The sequence below is a fragment of the Bubalus bubalis genome, chromosome 23 (assembly GCF_019923935.1).
Source record: "Bubalus bubalis isolate 160015118507 breed Murrah chromosome 23, NDDB_SH_1, whole genome shotgun sequence".
Classification (NCBI taxonomy): domain Eukaryota; kingdom Metazoa; phylum Chordata; class Mammalia; order Artiodactyla; family Bovidae; genus Bubalus; species Bubalus bubalis.
The window spans coordinates 7,249,270-7,268,643 of record NC_059179.1 but is presented as its reverse complement, the minus strand read 5'-3'; the positions used below and the strand labels follow the sequence as shown (position 1 = coordinate 7,268,643).

General features: G+C 38.6%; 1 protein-coding gene across 6 annotated transcripts in view; it reads left to right on the top strand.

The window, feature by feature from the left end:
* The window catches only part of PRKG1 (protein kinase cGMP-dependent 1), a 1,428,274-nt gene that overhangs the window by 1,392,367 nt on the left and 16,533 nt on the right, over positions 1-19,374 (top strand). For all 6 annotated transcript variants that reach the window (XM_025274139.3, XM_025274138.3, XM_044935211.2 and 3 more), the window contains 4 exons: positions 4,594-4,733; positions 6,226-6,315; positions 16,994-17,135; positions 18,637-18,800. In XM_025274139.3, coding sequence (XP_025129924.1) covers positions 4,594-4,733; positions 6,226-6,315; positions 16,994-17,135; positions 18,637-18,800 — 536 coding nt within the window. The remainder of the gene's footprint in view (positions 1-4,593; positions 4,734-6,225; positions 6,316-16,993; positions 17,136-18,636; positions 18,801-19,374) is intronic.

Below are 19,374 nucleotides of genomic sequence, written 5' to 3'. Positions count from 1 at the left end.
TCAACTAAAAATCTCCCTAAGAGACCATTGTTAATATATCAGTGAACACATTTCTATTTGACCCTTCATAAATATATTTTGTAGTTGTATATAAAATTTGTATATACAACTGAATTTGTATATAAAATTCAGTTGGCATCCTAGAGATGATGTTATTAATGTCGTAGGCTGTGTGGCTGGGAATAATACCACATCTTAGTCATTAAAGGAAAAATGAAGGTTAAGAAAACATGCTGTAAGCATAAAAACTGAAAATTCAGAGCTGAATTATATAGATATTTGGTATGTATATTTTCTATGCCATATCAGCATACGGAAATCTTTTCTTCCTTCTTATGTGTAAGGGCAGTTTGGGAAAGAAGAAAAAGAGTAAATGCTATATACTTGTCATTTATAAGTTCCCTTGCTTTATCCTGTTAAGCTCAGAGATACACAGTATGGTGCTAAGGTACCAGCTCTCTTGTGGCTTTGTCAGTGATAAGTCATCATGGCTTATTTCATTCTTTCTTTGATTCACTTAGTCAACAAACACTTCATGAGCATTTATTCTATGTCAGGCACAGTGAACAAAAACATCCCCAGTCTTGGGTTGCTTACAGAATAGTGAAAGGAGGCAGATACTAAACAAGTAATCAGAATAAATATTTGGTGTGATAAATACAGAATAAATATAGCTTGTGATAGAGCTATATAGAACACTACAAAAGGGAAGGGAGAAGTAGGTGGTTACTCTTTTATGTAGACTGGTGTGAGGAGAGACTTTCTAAGTAAGGAAACATTTGAACAGAGAATTTAGGAAACTGAGCATTAAGCCCAGAGGATAACTGTGGGAGAATATTTAGGCAGGCAAGGGGAAATGGCCTGAGGTAAGAGCTTGCTTGTTGTGCTCAAGGAGCAGCAAGGCATCCAGTGTGACCTGAGCACAGTGACCCCAAGTGGGGAGTGAGGCTCACAGGGAGCAGGAGTTCCAATGACGCAGGGCCTTGTGGGCATCTGTGACAGCTTTGTCTCTATCGTGAGTGAGCTGGGAAGCCACTGCAGTGTGTGAGCACAGAAGTGACATGATCTAGCTTTGTTTTAAGGATAACATTTGAGCTACGGAAGATATATGTAGAGAGACAACAACGAATGCCCATATGGCGGTACATTCTCATATAAGGTCACGATTAACTCCATACAGTACGTGGTGTTATCCTCAGCCAGAACTGGGGCTCAGAGAAGTTACTCAGCTGCCTAAGAAGACGAGAGAGAGACCTTAAGTGGAGTTAGGATTGAAGTCCAGACCTGTCCCCCTAAAGCCAGAGTTCTTTCCTCCTAACCTATACACAAGTTAAAATGTTAACATCTCTAGAGAGAGTAATTGTTACATTGTGTGACCTACTTTTCACATTTATCTGGGTAAGACTCTAAAGAGGGAATATGATCAGATTTCTTCTCTGAATGTTAATACTTTTTTTTTTTTGTATTACAAAAGAGTTTTGTTATCATTATTTACTTCATTGTCACACATATGGTATATATAGAATTGTTTTAGTCATCTCATTCTACTATGATTTAATTTTCCCCTCAGCTACTACATTCTTGTCTTCTGGAAAAATCCCTTCTGTTGCACTTCATTCATCCAGAACCCAGCGTTAGCTTTTTAACAGTGCTGTTATCAAGACCACGTTGACTAACACTTTCCAATCTACTCTCACCCAACAATTTAAACCTGAATTGGGGCAGATAAATTGCTATTTTAAGTTGGACAACATAAAGTATCTCCCAATGGGATTTGCGTCTCATTAAAGATGGAGATCTTAAATAATTGAAAAACATGTCTGTAGAAGAAAATGTCTTCCTCATATATAAGCAAGTGGGAAAAAATCTCTAGGATTTTCCTGGTACTTCTGGTAACATTAAGACAGTTCTCTATTGGCAAATGTGTACTGAGGAGGAAATTACTTTTTTCAGAATATAGTTTCTGTTCCTCAAACCTAGAGTACTATGACACAGAGTTCATTGGATGATACAGTACTAAATACATTATGTCTCACTGCAGCTAAGACAATGACTGGAAGAACCAGTGTGTGAATAAAGACAGTGTTTTTCTATAAGACTCTTTTTTTTTTTTTTTTTTTTTTTTTTTTAGTCAAGGATGTTTATTTTATTTTAGCATGACTTTCAAGCACCCTGGTTTAATTTCAGAGAATCTAAAGTTATGGCTTGTGAGGTATTTAATGACGGCTGGTTTGATGCGCGCAACCCCTCCCTGGCTGTGGTTTCCTCTCCCCGTTATCAAAGAGAGATAGGGCTTACCACCATTCTGTTTAAATTCGTCAGTTTTCTGCTGTAAAACTGTTGTCAAATGTTCTATAGCCTCATCCACATGCAGCCCATGGAGGTCTAGAACATTCTGCGGCAGTAGGGAGGCATTGACTTTTTCAAATATCTCCACGGCAGCAAGGTGATTAGCTTCTTTCATCTTCTGCTCATGGAGACTACCCTGCTGGGCATAAAATGTGGCAACGTTTTTCTTCCCCATCCGATAAGCTTCTTTTGCCTTGCTGTAGCATTCCATCCTCTTCTGCTGGTGCAGGAAAGCCTCTGCCCTGTAGTCATCATACTCTGGGTACTCAAAGTCCTGGAAAGATGGTTCACTTGGTATATCTTCAGTCTCTTTCAATTTCTTTGCCTTTTTCTCCTTAGACTTCTGTGCAGTATGAGAAGTGATATTCTCATTTTGGTGAACAAATTTTAACTTGTTATAGCTGATAAACAATATTGTGATAGTTTCAGGCACACAGCAGAATGATGCAACCATACATACACATGTATTCATTCTACCCCAAAACCCCCTCCCATCCTAACACTAACATTGAGCAGAGTTCCCTGTACTATACAATAGGTCCTTGTTGGCTATCCCTTTTAAATACAGCAGTGTGTACATGTCCATCCCAAGCTCCTAACTATCTGTTCCCTCCTCATTCCCCCAGCAACCATAAGTTGGTTCTCTAATTCTGTGATTCTGTTTCTGTTTTATCAATAAGTTCATTTGTATCATTTCCTTTAGGATTCTGCAGATAAGGGATATTATGTGACATTTCTCTTTCTCTGACTGACTGCACTGTAACAATCTCTAGGTCCATCCATGTGAATGCTAGTATTCCGACACAGCTCATTTTCCATGTCATCTTTATTCTCTGTCCAGATTTCTTTTAGAAGTGAATTTTCACATTTTGTATTTTACTATGAACTATAACTGAGTCCATTTGTGTCACACTAATCTGCCATCTCAACAAGTATCACAAACGGCATAGAGGGCCTTTAGCTGTATGAGGCATTTTCAAATATCCATTTTCCCTTCTAACCTGTCATAGATTCTCAAATGCTGGCAGCAAACTGAAGCCTCTTTATCTGAAGTGTCTTCATGTTTTCTTCTAAATACCTTGCCACATTAATGTTTTCTCAGTTGAATTCAGTCTGTCCATGTGTACGTGAACAAGACACTTAAAACCCTCACCATCCTTGCAGATAAAGCTGTACGCAATTCACAACTAAAGAGGGAGCAGCCATACTTCAGTTGAAAAGCAGAAATGGCTTGTTGTCTTATTTCTCCAGTGCTTTCATTAGTTCAGAACAAAGTAGGCTGTTTGGTATTATCTTGAAGATTCTTTGTCCTAAGAACACTAGATGATAACTTATGTTAGGTGATTAGCTCTGCTCTCTCTCCTCCTTACAAGTCACCTTGTTGAATTCTTTGTAAAACAGTGAACACAGACTAGCCCCTATATTTGGAATGGCTTCTGGAGGACCCAAGCCCCTCCAGAGTCACCAAGAGCCAAGAGGGGCTGCAACAGACGCTTGGAAGCTCTGGGGACACCAAGGCTCAGCTTAGGTCTCCCAGTTAGTGTAACCATGGAGTAAAGTTTAAGGTCAGAGAGGATTAAAGCCATCATACCTATTTTGAGAAGACAAAGGAAAGTAGTTTCCAAAATCTTTTGAAAAACAAAAAAATCTTATTACCATCTCTTCTTTTTTCTTTAACTGGAGAGAAGGGAAAGACTGAGATAAAAAGAAGTAACAGTACATAAATTTTCAGTCTCAGCAGAGACAAGGGTCTGTCACTGAATTAAATAACTCTAGAAATGTTTGTGGATTGAACTAAAGAGGAGAATCATATAGGACCATATGGCCTTACTTTTTCAAAACTCACTGGAAGTAATACAATTTGGAGAAGAAATTAGTTTTTATTTCTACTTTTCTGATTCAAGGAGAAAAATGGTAAAGTCTACTCAAACACATAATATGAAATGACATGAAATAATACAAAGAGAATCAAATACACTTGCCCTCTTCTAATCCCAGTGGGCACAAAATTAATTGGGAATCCAGTTGGTGAAAATGTATCAGGTCCAGTGGAATGAGACTGGGCAACGTCTGTGAGTCCTGGATTTCAAATCCAGCTCCAGACAGGCTTTACCACGACACAGATGGTGTTCAGGGTGTCATTTCAATGCTCCATGCACCTGTTAATTTGGAGCTAAGAATGCATTGTTATATTAACTCTGTAGATTTTTTTTTCTCACTTACTCCCTTCTGACTTTCTTTAAGGTCCAGTTAAAAAGTGAAGAATCCAAAACCTTTGCAATGAAGATTCTCAAGAAACGCCACATCGTGGACACAAGGCAGCAGGAACACATCCGCTCGGAGAAGCAGATCATGCAGGGGGCTCATTCTGACTTCATAGTGAGGTAAGGGCCATAAAGAAGGCTGAGCGCCAAAGAACTGATGCTTCCCAACTGTGGTGCTGGAGAAGACTCTTGAGAGTCCCTTGGACTGCAAGGAGATCCAACCAGCCCATCCTAAAGAAAATCAGTCCTGAATATTCACTGGAAAGACTGATGTGGAAGCCTCAATACTCTGGCCACCTGATGTGAAGAGTTGACTCACTAGAGAAGACCCTGATGCTGGGAAAGATTGAGGGCAGGAGGAGAAAGGGGCAACAGAGGATGAGATGGTTGGATGGCATCACAAACACAATGGACATGAGTTTGAGCAAGTTCCAGGAGTTGGTGATGGACAGGGAAGCCTGGCATCAGACACAACTTAGCTACTGAACAACAACAAGGACCCTGCCCAAGGGTGCAGGTCCCCCATTCCAAGTGGAAAAGCAGCCCCTAAACTCTCTGCCATGTGCGCTTACTGTTGCACATTAGATTCACACAAAGAAACATATTTTTAAACCAGATTTTAAGAAAGTTTTCCCTAAATAAGAAAGCACTAAAATATTGATTTTTAAAAAATGAGAATCATATTCTGAAAAAAAACAAACAAACCATGTTTTTCCTAAAGGAAAAATCAGACTTCCTGATGTTCCATTTTTATCCTCAGTTATTCTGGAACTCTACATAGACCTCTGGTACTTGAATGACAAATTATTAATACCAAAAATCAAACTATTTTACCTTGAATATTCTTTATTTCAATATTTTTTGAAGATTTTAAAAAATGAAATGACTGTTCCATCTTAGTATTTTGAGAGCACTCATAAGATGGCAGTGGGATTTTTTTTTAATATATGCAGAAGATTTTGTAGTTAATTTGCCAGTGGCACTTGCTGAAAACAGGGTATCACATGAATTTAAGTGAGCAGTGCAAAATATCATGCACATCTGTACTTTAAAGTGCCATCACTCTATATCCATGTTTATGTTTATGCATGTTTATGACCACTAAATAGTGCTCAAGAGGCCATGCTTGAAATGTTAGCCAAATTGGAATTAGAGGAATCCCCAGAAGTCCTCTTGGTCCGTAATCATTGGAATTAAGCTTCCTGGTGGCTCAGACAGTAGAGAATTTGCCAATGCAGAAGACACGGGTTCGATCCCTGGGCTGGGAAGATCCCCTGGAGAAGAGCATGGTGACCCACTCCAGTACTCTTGCCTGGAGAATCCCTTGAACAGAGGAGCCTGGCAGGCTCCAGTCCAAAGGATGGCAGAGTCACAGTGACTAAAGCTGCTGAACACAACACATTTCAAAGGAGAATCTATGCCCTACAGTGTGTAAATCATAAACATAACCTCCTTTTCCCTCTTTATGAATTTAGATCTTTCTCATTCTTTTAATAAAAGTTCAAGTTTGGCAAATCAAGAGTGAGACTACAATCTGGGCAATGAAAAATGTTTACATGCTTTTAAAAACAGTAATGATTATAATTATTGTTTTTCTGTTTGCAATTCACAGATTATACAGAACATTTAAGGACAGCAAATATTTGTATATGTTGATGGAAGCTTGCCTAGGTGGAGAGCTCTGGACCATTCTCAGGGATCGGTAAGTTTTAAGATATTTCTATCATGTCTTTGAAAATGTAGTTGATGGTAATGGTTTGTAAGGAGAGTGAATTATTATAAAAGACATATTTAAATTTTATATATGCTTCTACTTCAAAATGTAAAGTAACTGTGGGCCACAACCCATAGTTGGTCACTATACACATATAATTTAATGTGAATACAAAACTTACTGTTTCAGATTTGTAACCAATGATACAGGATTCAGTTCAGTTCAGTCACGCAGTCATGTCTGACTCTTTGCGACCCCGTGAATTGCAGCACACCAGGCCTCCCTGTCCATCACCAACTCCCAGAGTTTACTCAGACTCACGTCCATCGAGTCTGTGATGCCATCCAGCCATCTCATCCTCTGTCGTCCCCTTCTCCTGCCCCCAGTCCCTCCCAGCATCAGAATCTTTTCCAATAAGAAACTCTTCACATGAGGTGGCCAAAGTACTGGAGTTTCAGTTTTAGCATCATTCCTTCCAAGGAACACCCAGGGCTGATCTCCTTCAGAATGGACTGGTTGGATCTCCTTGCAGTCCAAGGGACTCTCAAGAGTCTTCTCCAACACCACAGTTCAAAAGCATCAATTCTTTGGCGCTCAGTTTTCTTCACAGTCCAACTCTCACATCCATACATGACCACAGGAAAAACCATAGCCTTGACTAGATGGACCTTTGTTGGCAAAGTAATGTCTCTGCTTTTCAATATGCTATCAAGGTTGGTCATAACTTTTCTTCCAAGGAGCAAGCGTCTTTTAATTTCATGGCTGCAGTCACCATCTGCAGTGATTTTGGAGCCCAAAAAAATAAAGTCTGACACTGTTTCCACTGTTTCCCCATCTATTTCCCATGAAGTGATGGGACCAGATGCCATGATCTTAGTTTTCTGAATGTTGAGCTTTAAGCCAACTTTTTCACTCTCCTCTTTCACTTTCATCGAGAGAATTTTCAGTTCCTCTTCACTTTCTGCCATAAGGGTAGTGTCATCTACATATCTGAGGTTATAGATATTTCTCCCTGCAATCTTGATTCCAGCTTGTGCTTCTTCCAGCCCAGCGTTTCTCATGATGTACTCTGCATATAAGTTAAATAAGCAGGGTGACAGTATACAGCCTTGACGAACTCCTTTTCCTATTTGGAACCAGTCTGTTGTTCCATGTTCAGTTCTAATTGTTGCCTCCTGACCTGCATATAGGTTTCTCAAGAGGCAGATCAGGTGGTCTGGTATTCCCATCTCTTGAAGAATTTTCCACAGTTTATTGTGATCCACACAGTCAAAGTCTTTGGCATAGTCAATAAAGCAGAAATAGATGTTTTTCTGGAACTCTCTTGCTTTTTCGATGATCCAGCACATGTTGGCAATTTGATCTCTGGTTCCTCTGCCTTTTCTAAAACCAGCTTGAACATCAGGAAGTTCACGGTTCACGTATTGCTGAAGCCTGGCTTGGAGAATTTTGAGCATTACTTTACTAGTGTGTGAGATGAGTGCAATTGTGCGGTAGTTTGAGCATCTTTGGCATTGCCTTTCTTTGGGATTGGAATGAAAACTGACCTTTTCCAGTCCTGTGGCCACTGCTGAGTTTTTCAAATTTGCTGGCATATTGAGTGCAGCACTTTCACAGCATCATCTTTCAGGATTTGGAATAGCTCCACTGGAATTCCATCACCTCCACTAGCTTTGTTCGTAGTGATGCTTTCTAAGGCCCACTTGACTTCACATTCCAGGATGTCTGGCTCTAGGTGAGTGATCATACCATCGTGATTATCTTGGTCATTAGTCCATCTTAAAAATGGTACCTGTCAAAGTACATACAGAGGCCTTAGTTTAGTGTGAATATCATAATCAGACAACTGTATGCCCAGAATTCACTTCATTGCTGTTAACGATGAAGAGAATTATTTTATAGTTGCCTTCTGGATTAATGGTCATTGAGTTGTTCTACTCATTCTCCAGAAAAGAATTTTTTCTGGAGAAAAAAGTAAAGAAAAAAAGTAAAAAAAAAAAAAAAAGTAACTTTTTTCTTTACTTTTACATTTCTCTTTGGTTTCCCTGGTGGCTCAGATGGTAAAGCGTCTGCCTGCAATGCGGGAGACCCAGGTTCAATCCCTGGGTCAGGAAGATCTTCTGGAGAAGGAAATGGCAACCCACTCCAGTACTCTTGCCTGGAAAATCCCATGGATGGAGAAGCCTGACAGGCTGCAGTCCATGGGGTCACAAAGAGTTGGGCACAACTGAGCGACTTCACTTTCTTTTCATTCTTTGGTTTCAAAATTAACAGAATTTCCAGCCATCCTTTTCATTCCATACATGATCTTGGGAAGAAAATGAATCCACTTATAAGCAGTATTTCATCTGACCAATCTAACTTAGATTTACTCCTTTTTGCCCTTTCAGGACAAGTCAAGTTGGTCTGGTTACTGCCTGTTTCTTTTAATAATGCAAAATTAGTTTTCTAATTCCTATTTATGTAACTAACAGTCTTTTAAAAATAATCTATAAAATGTCCTGGGAGATTATTAACAACCTTAAATGTTTACTTAAAAAAAAAAAAACAGCATATTTTCTGAGAATGATTATTCAAAAGGCATCTTTGTTCCTTTGAACATTCACCTTTAGACATCTCTTTATTTGTTACAGTCTCACCCCACAGACTCTCCTTCATCAGGTAACATCTTTAGACTCAGGGATAGACAGCCCTGATGTTGCCAGAAAGCCATGTTATTTTTTTGACAATTTGTTATTTTGTAGATATCCCCAAATAGAACAGCTAGTTCTTTATAAACTATTGCATTAAAGTCTCATTCCTAATTATATCCTTATGGTTCCTTCCTGGCTTTGTGCCCTTTCAGGTCTTTTATTCCCATTGCCTTACTTGTATATCAGATGGATTTCTTTTTACCTCATTGTGTCTTATTACACAAATATTTTCTTAAATTCAAGACTAATAAACCTATTAGGGAACATATCATTTTGGAATGAGGGGAAAGGGTTAAACATCTGTACTGAGCTATTATGTCACAGCAAATTATTACATGACTGTTAATATTTGGCTACAGATTTCAGCCATTGTGATAGAGGCCAGGGATAAAATGGATAAATCAAATAAAGGTGGTCCCATGCCTCATAACTTACAGGCTATTGCACAAAGTTAATATTCTGATTTGTGAATTAATATCTAGTCTATCCTAATAAGCTTCTACTATTTTATTTTTGACTTGACCTTTCAATCCACTGAAGTATTTGAAATATCTTCCCTACTTTATTCTAATTAGAATAGGAGATTTACAGGTAGAAGTAAATATTAAAGCAATTATAAGCCACTTATGTAGAGGAACAGCTATCTTAAACTCCTACTAACCTGACGCGACTGAGCGACTTCACTTTCACTTTTCACTTTCATGCATTGGAGAGGGAATGGCAACCCACTCCAGTGTTCTTGCCTGGAGAATCCCAGGGATGGGGGAGCCTGGTGGGCTTCTGTCTATGGGGTCACACAGAGTCGGACATGACTGAAGCGACTTAGCAGCAGCAGCAGCAGCAACTTCTTTAACAAGACACAAACAACAATAAAAATTTGTTTTAAAAATTAAAAAAATAATTAAATGTTAACCTAAAGTCCACTGAAACATGCATAGGCATCAATGTTCAACTTATTTTTTGAAATAAAATATTTCATATTTCTCCTTACTTACTTTGATTCTTCATTTTTTAGGTACATAATGCTAGCCAAGGCTTACAAATGAGATGTATTTTTGATCTATCAGGGTAGCAAAGGAATGCTATTAAGAAGTAGCTTATCTGCCTGGTGGCTCAGCGGGTAAAGAGTCTGCCTGCAATGCGGGAGACCTGGGTTTGACCCCTGGGTTGGGAAGATCCCCTGGAGGAGGGCATGGCAACCGTCCAGTGTTCTTGCCTGGAGACTTGCATAGACTGTATAGGCCATGGTGTCGCCAAGTGTTGGACATAACTGAGCAACTTTCACTTCACTTCACTTATCTTGGGAGGAGAGGATGGAGGGAGAAGATCGGTGATGGTCCTTTCTCTACCTCTAGCAGGCTGCTTTTTGAACCTTTCCTTTGTCCTCCCTTTTATCATCCTTGGGTTTGGGGTACAAGTTGCTAAGTCTCCCCAGTGTATTAAATACTCCTCAAGAAAGCATGCTCTGGAGAAACAGCAGTTACCTGATGTTTCCTAAAGATTCAGACATTAAAAGCAATGGAGCTAACACATATGAAAAAATCTCAGAGTCACTGTCCTCTGCCAACTTTCTTTCTTATATATGTTGGTAGCCTTATTTTATTCAAGAGATTTTTTTTTTCCTACTCAAGAAATTGCTGGAGGAAAAACATACTTTTGGACATCCAGGCTCCAATTAATATTGTCACAGACTAGCTTTCTCATTGCTGTTTAAACTGGAGTAGAAAATCCTAAACATTAATTATTAGAACCAAAAATAAATAAATAAATAAAGCCAGGAGAAAAAGAAAACTATGTTATTAGTCACAGTGTATATAAAATATCTGTATTCAAAACAAACCATATTGTTCAATTTGTTTAATTTTCCTCTCATGTCCCAGTAAGTAGTAGTAAGGAAGAAGCTGATCTGAAAGCATAAAGGAAATGTACTGGCTGTCAGGTTAATCTGAAGAAACACTTGTGTGACCCCTGAGCCTCAGGGATTTAGCTCAGGAAGTCTCTAATAGCAATGACATCCTCCTTGTTTTACCTCCCAGCTGAGCTGACCATTTCTTGCTTCTCACTCTTTCTTCTCATCAGCATAGAAAAAGAACACTGGGCAGTTTTTTATTTATTGTCAAAAAGTAAGAATTGATACCATATTTACAAACAGGTTTTGAGGACTATTAAATATTTTCTCATCTTTGAAATATGAACTATGGCACTGAAAGGTTAATTCTTGTGGTTATTCCCTTAGTTTATTCTTCATTAAATATCATGTTTTATCTTCTCATTTATGACTTTTCCCCACAAATTCTGTTCCAATATTTGGAATAGATTGGTGCAAACTGTATTCACCTCTCCTCTATAACAGTTACAGAATTAGCAACCCTTGCAACTTTCTTAAAAATGTAAGTGGTTAATATGGTAAGTATATATACTTATGTTAGGCTATATTATATAGCATTAGTATTTATATGTTACATATTAATATTAGTAGTTAATATATTATAATATAATGAATATAAATATAATAAAATATTAGCATTTTTTAAAGTATGTGTTCATTTTTCCTATGAAAGTGAAAGTCACTCAGTCATGTCTGACTCTTTGCAACCCCATGGACTATAGAGTCCATGGAATTTTCCAGGCCAGAATAGTGGAGTGGGTAGCCTTTTCTTTCTCCAGGGGATCTTCCTGACCCAAGAATCGAAACAGGATCTCCTGTATCACAGGTGGAATGTTTAGCAGCTGAGCTACCATAGAATATATCAAATAATTAAGAAGCCATAATTTTCACATCTCACGTCTGGTCTTCACTCTTCCAGGATATGTTTTATAAGCCAGAAAGTAACTTTCTATATGCATTCTCCTTTTTTTCAGCTACTTTATGGAAGGAGATTACTTGAATTCCATCTTAGACCCATTAGGTGGAAATGTGTCATTTCTTAGTGTGGTTGAAATTACTTTTAAGAAAATGAGTATTTTCATAATAATTTAGCCTCCCTAATTTAACAATTGGCAATAAACCTGTAGCATGATGCTTCAGGTTTATATACTCACTAATGAAAAGAAGGAACTTATTCTTCAGTAAGAGATGCTTTGTCTTTTTCATCCTGCCATTTCAGGACTTGGTTTATGACAAGCTGATTAAACATCGTGATTAAATTTTGAGTATATTAATAAGTGTACATAACCCTTGAATTCCCTGAATCAAATTGTTGTTATTTACTGCCATCTAGCTAAGATAAAATATCTACTCACTCCCACAGAGGATACAAGAGCCTATTCCTTACTTGTTAATTGAAATGACCCAACTGCCAAGGCATAATTTATTATTTCACAGAGCTCTATAGGGCAACGGTTTATTTCTTTAAGCAACTTTCTATTGATAAAACAAGCTTTCATTTTTGTTTTAAATCAAATTTACGCTGTCATTTCCAATTCTAGTGGTAATTTTTCATTGTGAATCAGCCTAATGCTATGCTTTTTGACTGCTTTCCAAAAGTGTATTTAAAAATTCAGATTCCCTACATTAAATGTTTAGTGATGAAACTGTTTTTGGTAAACATTTTGTGTGCATGTATTATATTGACTTGTCACATAACATGAAAATGGATTTGAGAAATTTTTATTTAATTTTTAAAATCAGTTGCAAATATATATATATGAGATATTCAATCCAGATCTGAAGAACTAGAAACCAGCTTTCTAGAGCCATCCAAATTCCAAAATGGCTCAGAACCAAGTCATCAGGAACTAAAGACCCAATGATATACGTCAGTTCCTTCATGGTGGAAAAAGGAGGGTTTCAACTGTAAAAGGATTATTTTCACCTATACACTTGTGAGAGGCATGGAGAAAGTGAAAAGAACAGAGATTAGCAGAAAACTATTCAGAGCTGACTCAAAGTGAGCCCTTACAGTGAGAAAAGTTAATAATAATAGTTATAATAATGTTAATAATAATAATAATGTTATAGTAATAGCAAATGTTTCAATAATAGCGATAATTAGAGTTGCAAACTCCCCACTCCCATCCCCAAAAGACTGTCCTGTCTCAGTCACTTTTCCTAGATTAAGACACTGTGGCACTAAAGAAGAGTTTCTGATGCTGCCATTCCCTTCTCCAGGGGATCTTCCTGACCCCGGGATCAAACCTGGGCCTCCCACATTGAAGGCAGATTGTCTACCATCTGAGCTACCAGGGGAGTCCCTCACACACATTCACTAGTGGCAACTATTTACTGAGTACAGGAGAAGGCAATGGCACCCCACTCCAGTACTCTTGCCTGGAAACTCCCATGGATTGAAGAGCCTGGTAGCCTGCAGTCCATGGGGTCGCTAAGAGTTGGACACGACTGAAGTGACTTAGCAGCAGCAGCAGATGTGTGCCAGCACTTATTTTAATACACACTGCAAATTTTTGTACCTTCACAACAACCCAAAGAGAGAATTTCTGTTAGCCTCATTTTCAACATGACAACACTAAGACCCAGAGAGGCATAGTTAGTTGTTTAAGATTAAACAGTAAGTGGAACTTAGATTTCAGTCCAGGACTTTGCTTCAGGGTTCACATTCCTAACCTATCACCTCCTCTGATGCATCTGAGTTTGTAGTAAGATTGTTTTTTGTCTTTTTTCTAAATATGAATATCATTCAGCAGAGATGCCATGAGAAACTGATCTTTCATTAAGTGTATTCTCTCTTTACACTTTGGTTCTGTTTTATTAACAATGGAATATTAAGGGAAACATGTCTGTTGCTCAGCATTGCAACAGCAGAGGTAACTCTTCTAATAGGAAGCAAGAGTTGTAGGCTTTGGAAAAGGCCCACCCATATCACAATTAGACAGTCCTATTACATTGAAGTAATCAATTTTCTTATCAAAATAAGGCATGTAATGTGAAAAAAAGACAGAGCCCGATTCCATGTACTGTTTTTGTTTGGATTTTTCTTTGCAATGCTCTCCATTGAGAGGGGATTGAGGTTGTATACAGCACTCTATTTAAAGCCGTACATTAATCAGCTACACATCAGTTCAGTTCAGTTCAGTTGCTCAGTCATGTCCAACTCTTTGCAACCCCATGAATCACAGCACCAACTCCCAGAGTCCACCCAAACCCATGTCCATCGAGTCGGTGATGCCATCTAGCCATCTCATCCTCTGTCGTCCCCTTCTCCTCCTGCCCCCAATCCCTCCTAGCATCAGAGTCTTTTCCAATGAGTCAACTCTTCGCATGAGGTAGCCAAAGTATTGGAGTTTCAGCTTCAGCATCAGTCCTTCCAATGAACACCTAGGACTGATCTCCTTTAGGATGGACTGTTTAGATCTCCTTGCAGTCCAAGGGACTCTCAAGAGTCTTCTCTAGTTCAAAAGCAACAATTCTTCGGCACTCAGCTTTCTTCACAGTCCAGCTCTCACATCCATACATAACCACTGGAAAAACCATAGCCTTGACTAGATGGACCTTTGTTGGCAAAGTAATGTCTCTGCTTTTGAATATGCTTTCTAGGTTGGTCATAACTTTCCTTCCAAGGAGTAAGCGTCTTTTAATTTCATGGCTGCAATCACCATCTGCAATGATTTTGGAGCCCCAAAAAATAAAGTCTGACGCTGTTTCCACTGTTTCCCCATCTATTTCTCATGAAGTGATGGGACCAGATGCCATGATCTTAGTTTTCTGAATGTTGAGCTTTACTATACTAATTCAGACAAATGATATCTCAAAGAAATATGCTGCTCTTGATAGACAAACATAATTAAGGTCAAAGATGAAAGAACCTTTAAAGTACTAGTCTATCTCTTTTTCAATACACAGGATTATATAGTATCAGGGCTTCCCTGATGGCTCAAGCAGTAAAGAATTTGCCTGCAATGCAGGAGACTTAGGAAACATGGGTTCAATCCCTGATTAGGGAATATCCCCTGAATGAGAAAATGGCAACCCACTCCAGTATTCTTGCCTGGGAAATCCCATGGACAGAGGAGCCTGGTGGGCTACAGTCCATAATGGTGCAGAGAGTCAGACATGACTGGGCACAAATGCACCTAATCCCTTTTCCAATACACAGAATTATGTAGTGCTAGTTCTGCAAAGATAGCTCCAAGTCAAAAGATAATCATAGCATATTCTATACCATTCATTTCCTAACACAAATGCAGTTAGTCAACTGAGCATGCACACATTCTTAATACAACTTTTTATTGTCCTTATAAGTTCAAATTGTTCCACCCAGGTATTGTTGTAGAAGGATACTAGGAACTTAGTTATTATTGTTAAGATTCTAAGAAGTAGATATTACTTAAGCCTCAAGTTGTATTTCAAAAAAAGACATTCCCTTTGGAAAGAGCTAATTATTTCAGTGACAGCTCGGGGGACATCAGTAGTTGAAATGAAGACTAGAACTTTCTGGAGGAGGCTACATATTTCTAAAACATGACCTGAAAGATGGTTGCCTTAGCCTTGGAGTCACTGATTAGTTTTGCAGAATAGCAGCCATATTCTACTTTTCAGTTTGTTAGAATTTACTCCTCAACACTGAAAGAGAAGCGAATGTGAACAAAATGCAAACTGGTATCAGTGACTCTCATGAAAGCAAATTCCAGGTCTCTACTTTGTACGTGCCCCGAAACCTGCTCTCCTGTTATATCTTAGCCACCCCAAGAGCTCATGAGCTAATGTTCACACTAATTTTCTTGAATTTTCATGAAATTATTTAATTGCATTTACTACCGTTTGAGAAAGAAGGGGAGGGAGAGGCAGTTTACCTTTCTAAGGGATTCCATGGTGGGAGGATGGGGACAAGTAAAGTGTAAAAGTTTTGCCCTAGAGCCAAGGAGTTAACATTAGATGATAAGGTTTTTCCTTTTTTGTTATTTCATTAAATAAACACAGAGAGAGAGAGAGAGAGACAAAGAGCTTTGTTGCTAAACACCATAATTGAGTTTAAACATTCCTTTCCAATTACCTTTTTCCTTCTATTTATCTTTTAGCTCTATCTTGTGGCTCAGCTGGTAAAGAATCTGCCTGCAATGCGGGAGACCTAGGTTCGATCCCTGGGTTGGGAAGATAGATCCCCTGGAGAAGGGAAAGGCTACCCACTCCAGTATTCTGGCCTGGAGAATTCCATGGACTGTATGGTCCATGGGGGCACAAAGAGTCGGACATGACTGAGCAACTTTCACTTTCACCTTCCTTCTAATAAGGCAGTAGCACAGGAAATAGATAATGTCTGTCTTCCTGGCAGAAGTTTCAAACAGAAGAATACTTAGGGACTTTTCTGGTGGTCCAGTGACTTATAGGCTGTGCTCCTAATGTAGGGGGCTCAAGTTCGATCCCTGGTCAGGGAATTAGACCTCACATGCTGCAACTACAAGTTCGAATGCCACAACTAAGACCCAGCAGAGCAAACTAATGAAATAAATACATTAAAATAAGAAGAATACTTAGATTGTGATATGCTCTTATCAGTAGCATTGTAACTCATTTCCAAAGTGGTTCTTTGAAAACATTAACTTTTATTCACCTTCTCAGGAATTATATCTGTTATTATTTAGAAAGATTCAAAAAGCAAGCTAAGAATAAATATGACTATACTAATACTCTGTCTTTAAAAAGCACCCTTGGTAGACAGGGTCTGAAATAGGATTTGCCTGTCTTCTGCCCACCTCTCTGTACTGTGCCTTTTTAGACTGTAGTGGGCTGCTGGGAGGAATCCAACATGAAACGTGGTACATGGCTGACCTCTTCTTCAGTGTATTCAGGAAGTTAGATTTAATCATCCCACTCATAAGAGCTAACAATTCCTTAACTTAGCCCTTAAATGGTTTTTAAAACCCAATGCAGTGTTAGCCATATGACATTTGGACAGCAGGACATTGGTCTTTGGGGTCAAATTTTGACATAGGAATAGAGTGAAATAAGAAATTAAAACTTATTAGACAAACTAATTTCTTTCATACTTTTTTATTCCCCATTTTCTGTATCTCAGGGGGTCATTTGAAGATTCTACAACCAGATTTTATACAGCATGTGTGGTAGAAGCTTTTGCCTATTTGCATTCCAAAGGAATCATTTACAGGGACCTCAAGCCTGAAAATCTCATCCTAGATCACCGAGGTTATGCCAAACTGGTCAGTATGTTTCACACATGGTTTCTGCCTGCATTTTAAATACTAGTTTTTGAAGCTGTGTTCATTTGTGAACATTACAATCTCATTTTTCTTTTAATATATAACATTGTTAAAAACAGGTTTCAGCATTACTGTTTTCAACTGACTATTCTTTCAAGTTAAATAAGGTTATGAGAAATTAAATTGGCTAGCTTTGAATTAATAAAATCCTGGCAAAACACCCTTAAATAGGTGTTAATCATTCTTAATCACAAGTATCCTCAGACCCAGGAAAGCTTCATAGAAGTCCTTTTTCTAGCTGGCTTTCTGACATCCAAAGGGAATAGGTATTTGTATTATGGAGAATCATTATTTTAGATTTAAGAATAATGCTATGTGACGGCCCTGGTGGTCCAGGGGTTGGGAGGCCCAGCACAGGGGACACGGGTTTGATCCCTGGTCCAGGAGGATCCCACATGGCATGAAGCAGCTGAGCCTGTGCAGCGCAATTACTGGAGCCTATGTGTCCTCCAGACCGTGCTCTGCAACAACAGAACCCACTGCAACGAGAAGCCCGCACATGGCAACTAGAGAGCAGCCCTTGCTCCCCACAACTAGAGAAAAGCCCTCACGCAGCAATGAAGAGCCCCTGCACTGCAACCAAGACCCAGCACAGCCAGATAATAATGATAATGAGAGTGGGAAAAGGGGCTTTACCGGCAATGTTATCCAGTCCATGTTAGTAATAATATTAGTAATAATAAAATTGGTCAAGAGCTCTAAAGATTTACTGTAGAAAGGAAGTTCTCTTATTTTGAAATGCATAACTTTTGTAGACTTTGCATCTTTCAGTCCCTGATTCTACTTTTTAAGTTTTTGGAATTTTTATTCAAACTATGGTTTTCAAAGAAATTTATATGCCATTAATAAGTAATTAATGGCAATTAACTATTTGTATTCTCAACCAGTTGCTTTAGAAAAAATAGATTTTCTGCATTTGAGGCTCCTCCTTCAAAAGTTTTCTATGAAAATGCAGACTACATTTCAATTTTATCTCTGTTTCCTAAAGACAGAGTTATTAGTTCCATAACTTTGTTATTCAACTCCTTCAACAATAAAAGTAGCTTCTCAATTAATAGTAAATGAATTGTCAACTTCATTAAATCCAGCAGCTATCTGGAAAATATGTCCAAGTAAAGGAGAAATTATTTGTTTATGCCCCAATCTCAACAGGCATGAAAGAAAGAAAAATGGAAAGTATTTCTACAAAGAAAGATTTGCCTTTATTTTCAATGTTGTGAATTTTATCCTGTGTTAAGATTTCCACTTTTCCTGTTGAAACTGATCAGGAAGGCTTTGCTTGTTTGAAATATAGAGATGAGTCCTTTTAGAAGACAGGACTACAATAGTTTGCATCTGTTTTTATTTTATGATTATCATCAGTATACTTCAACAAAGTAACTTTTCCACTTTTAAGCTTAATCAAAAGTGGCTTGAAATATCTTGTTTCTCTCTTTGTAAGGTTGATTTTGGCTTTGCAAAGAAAATAGGATTTGGAAAGAAAACATGGACTTTTTGTGGGACTCCAGAATATGTAGCCCCAGAGATCATCCTGAACAAAGGCCATGACATTTCAGCCGACTATTGGTCACTGGGAATCCTCATGTATGAGCTTCTGACTGGCAGGTATGGACATTGATGAAGAACTGCAGATAAACATAGACCAGCAAACAGCTACTCCCTCCTGCCTTTGTCACTCTGATCAGACTATCTTAAAATACTTTCACAGATCTTGTTACCACACTTTTTAATTAGTTATGCAGATAACCACAGAGAAGGGAATGGCAACCCACTCCAGTACTCTTGCCTGGAAAATCCCATCGACGGAGGAGCCTGGTGGGCTGCAGTCCATGGGGTCGCTAAGAGTTGGATATGACTGAGTGACTTCACTTTCACTTTTCACTTTCATGCATTGGAGAAGGAAATGGCAACCCACTTCAGTGTTCTTGCCTGGAGAATACCAGGGACGGAGGAGGCTGGTGGGCTGCCGTCTATGGGGTCACACAGAGTCGGACACAACTGAAGCGACTTAGCAGCAGCAGCAGCAGATAACCAGGGATTCTTAAAGCAAAAACTAAAATGCGTCAGATGAGTGCAACAAACTCAACATCAACTCTTGGTCTCATGATTTGTATATAAGTGAATGTGGAAGGATCTAGTGTCTTTCTGTGAGATCTGAGCCTAGTCATTTAGTTAGCAA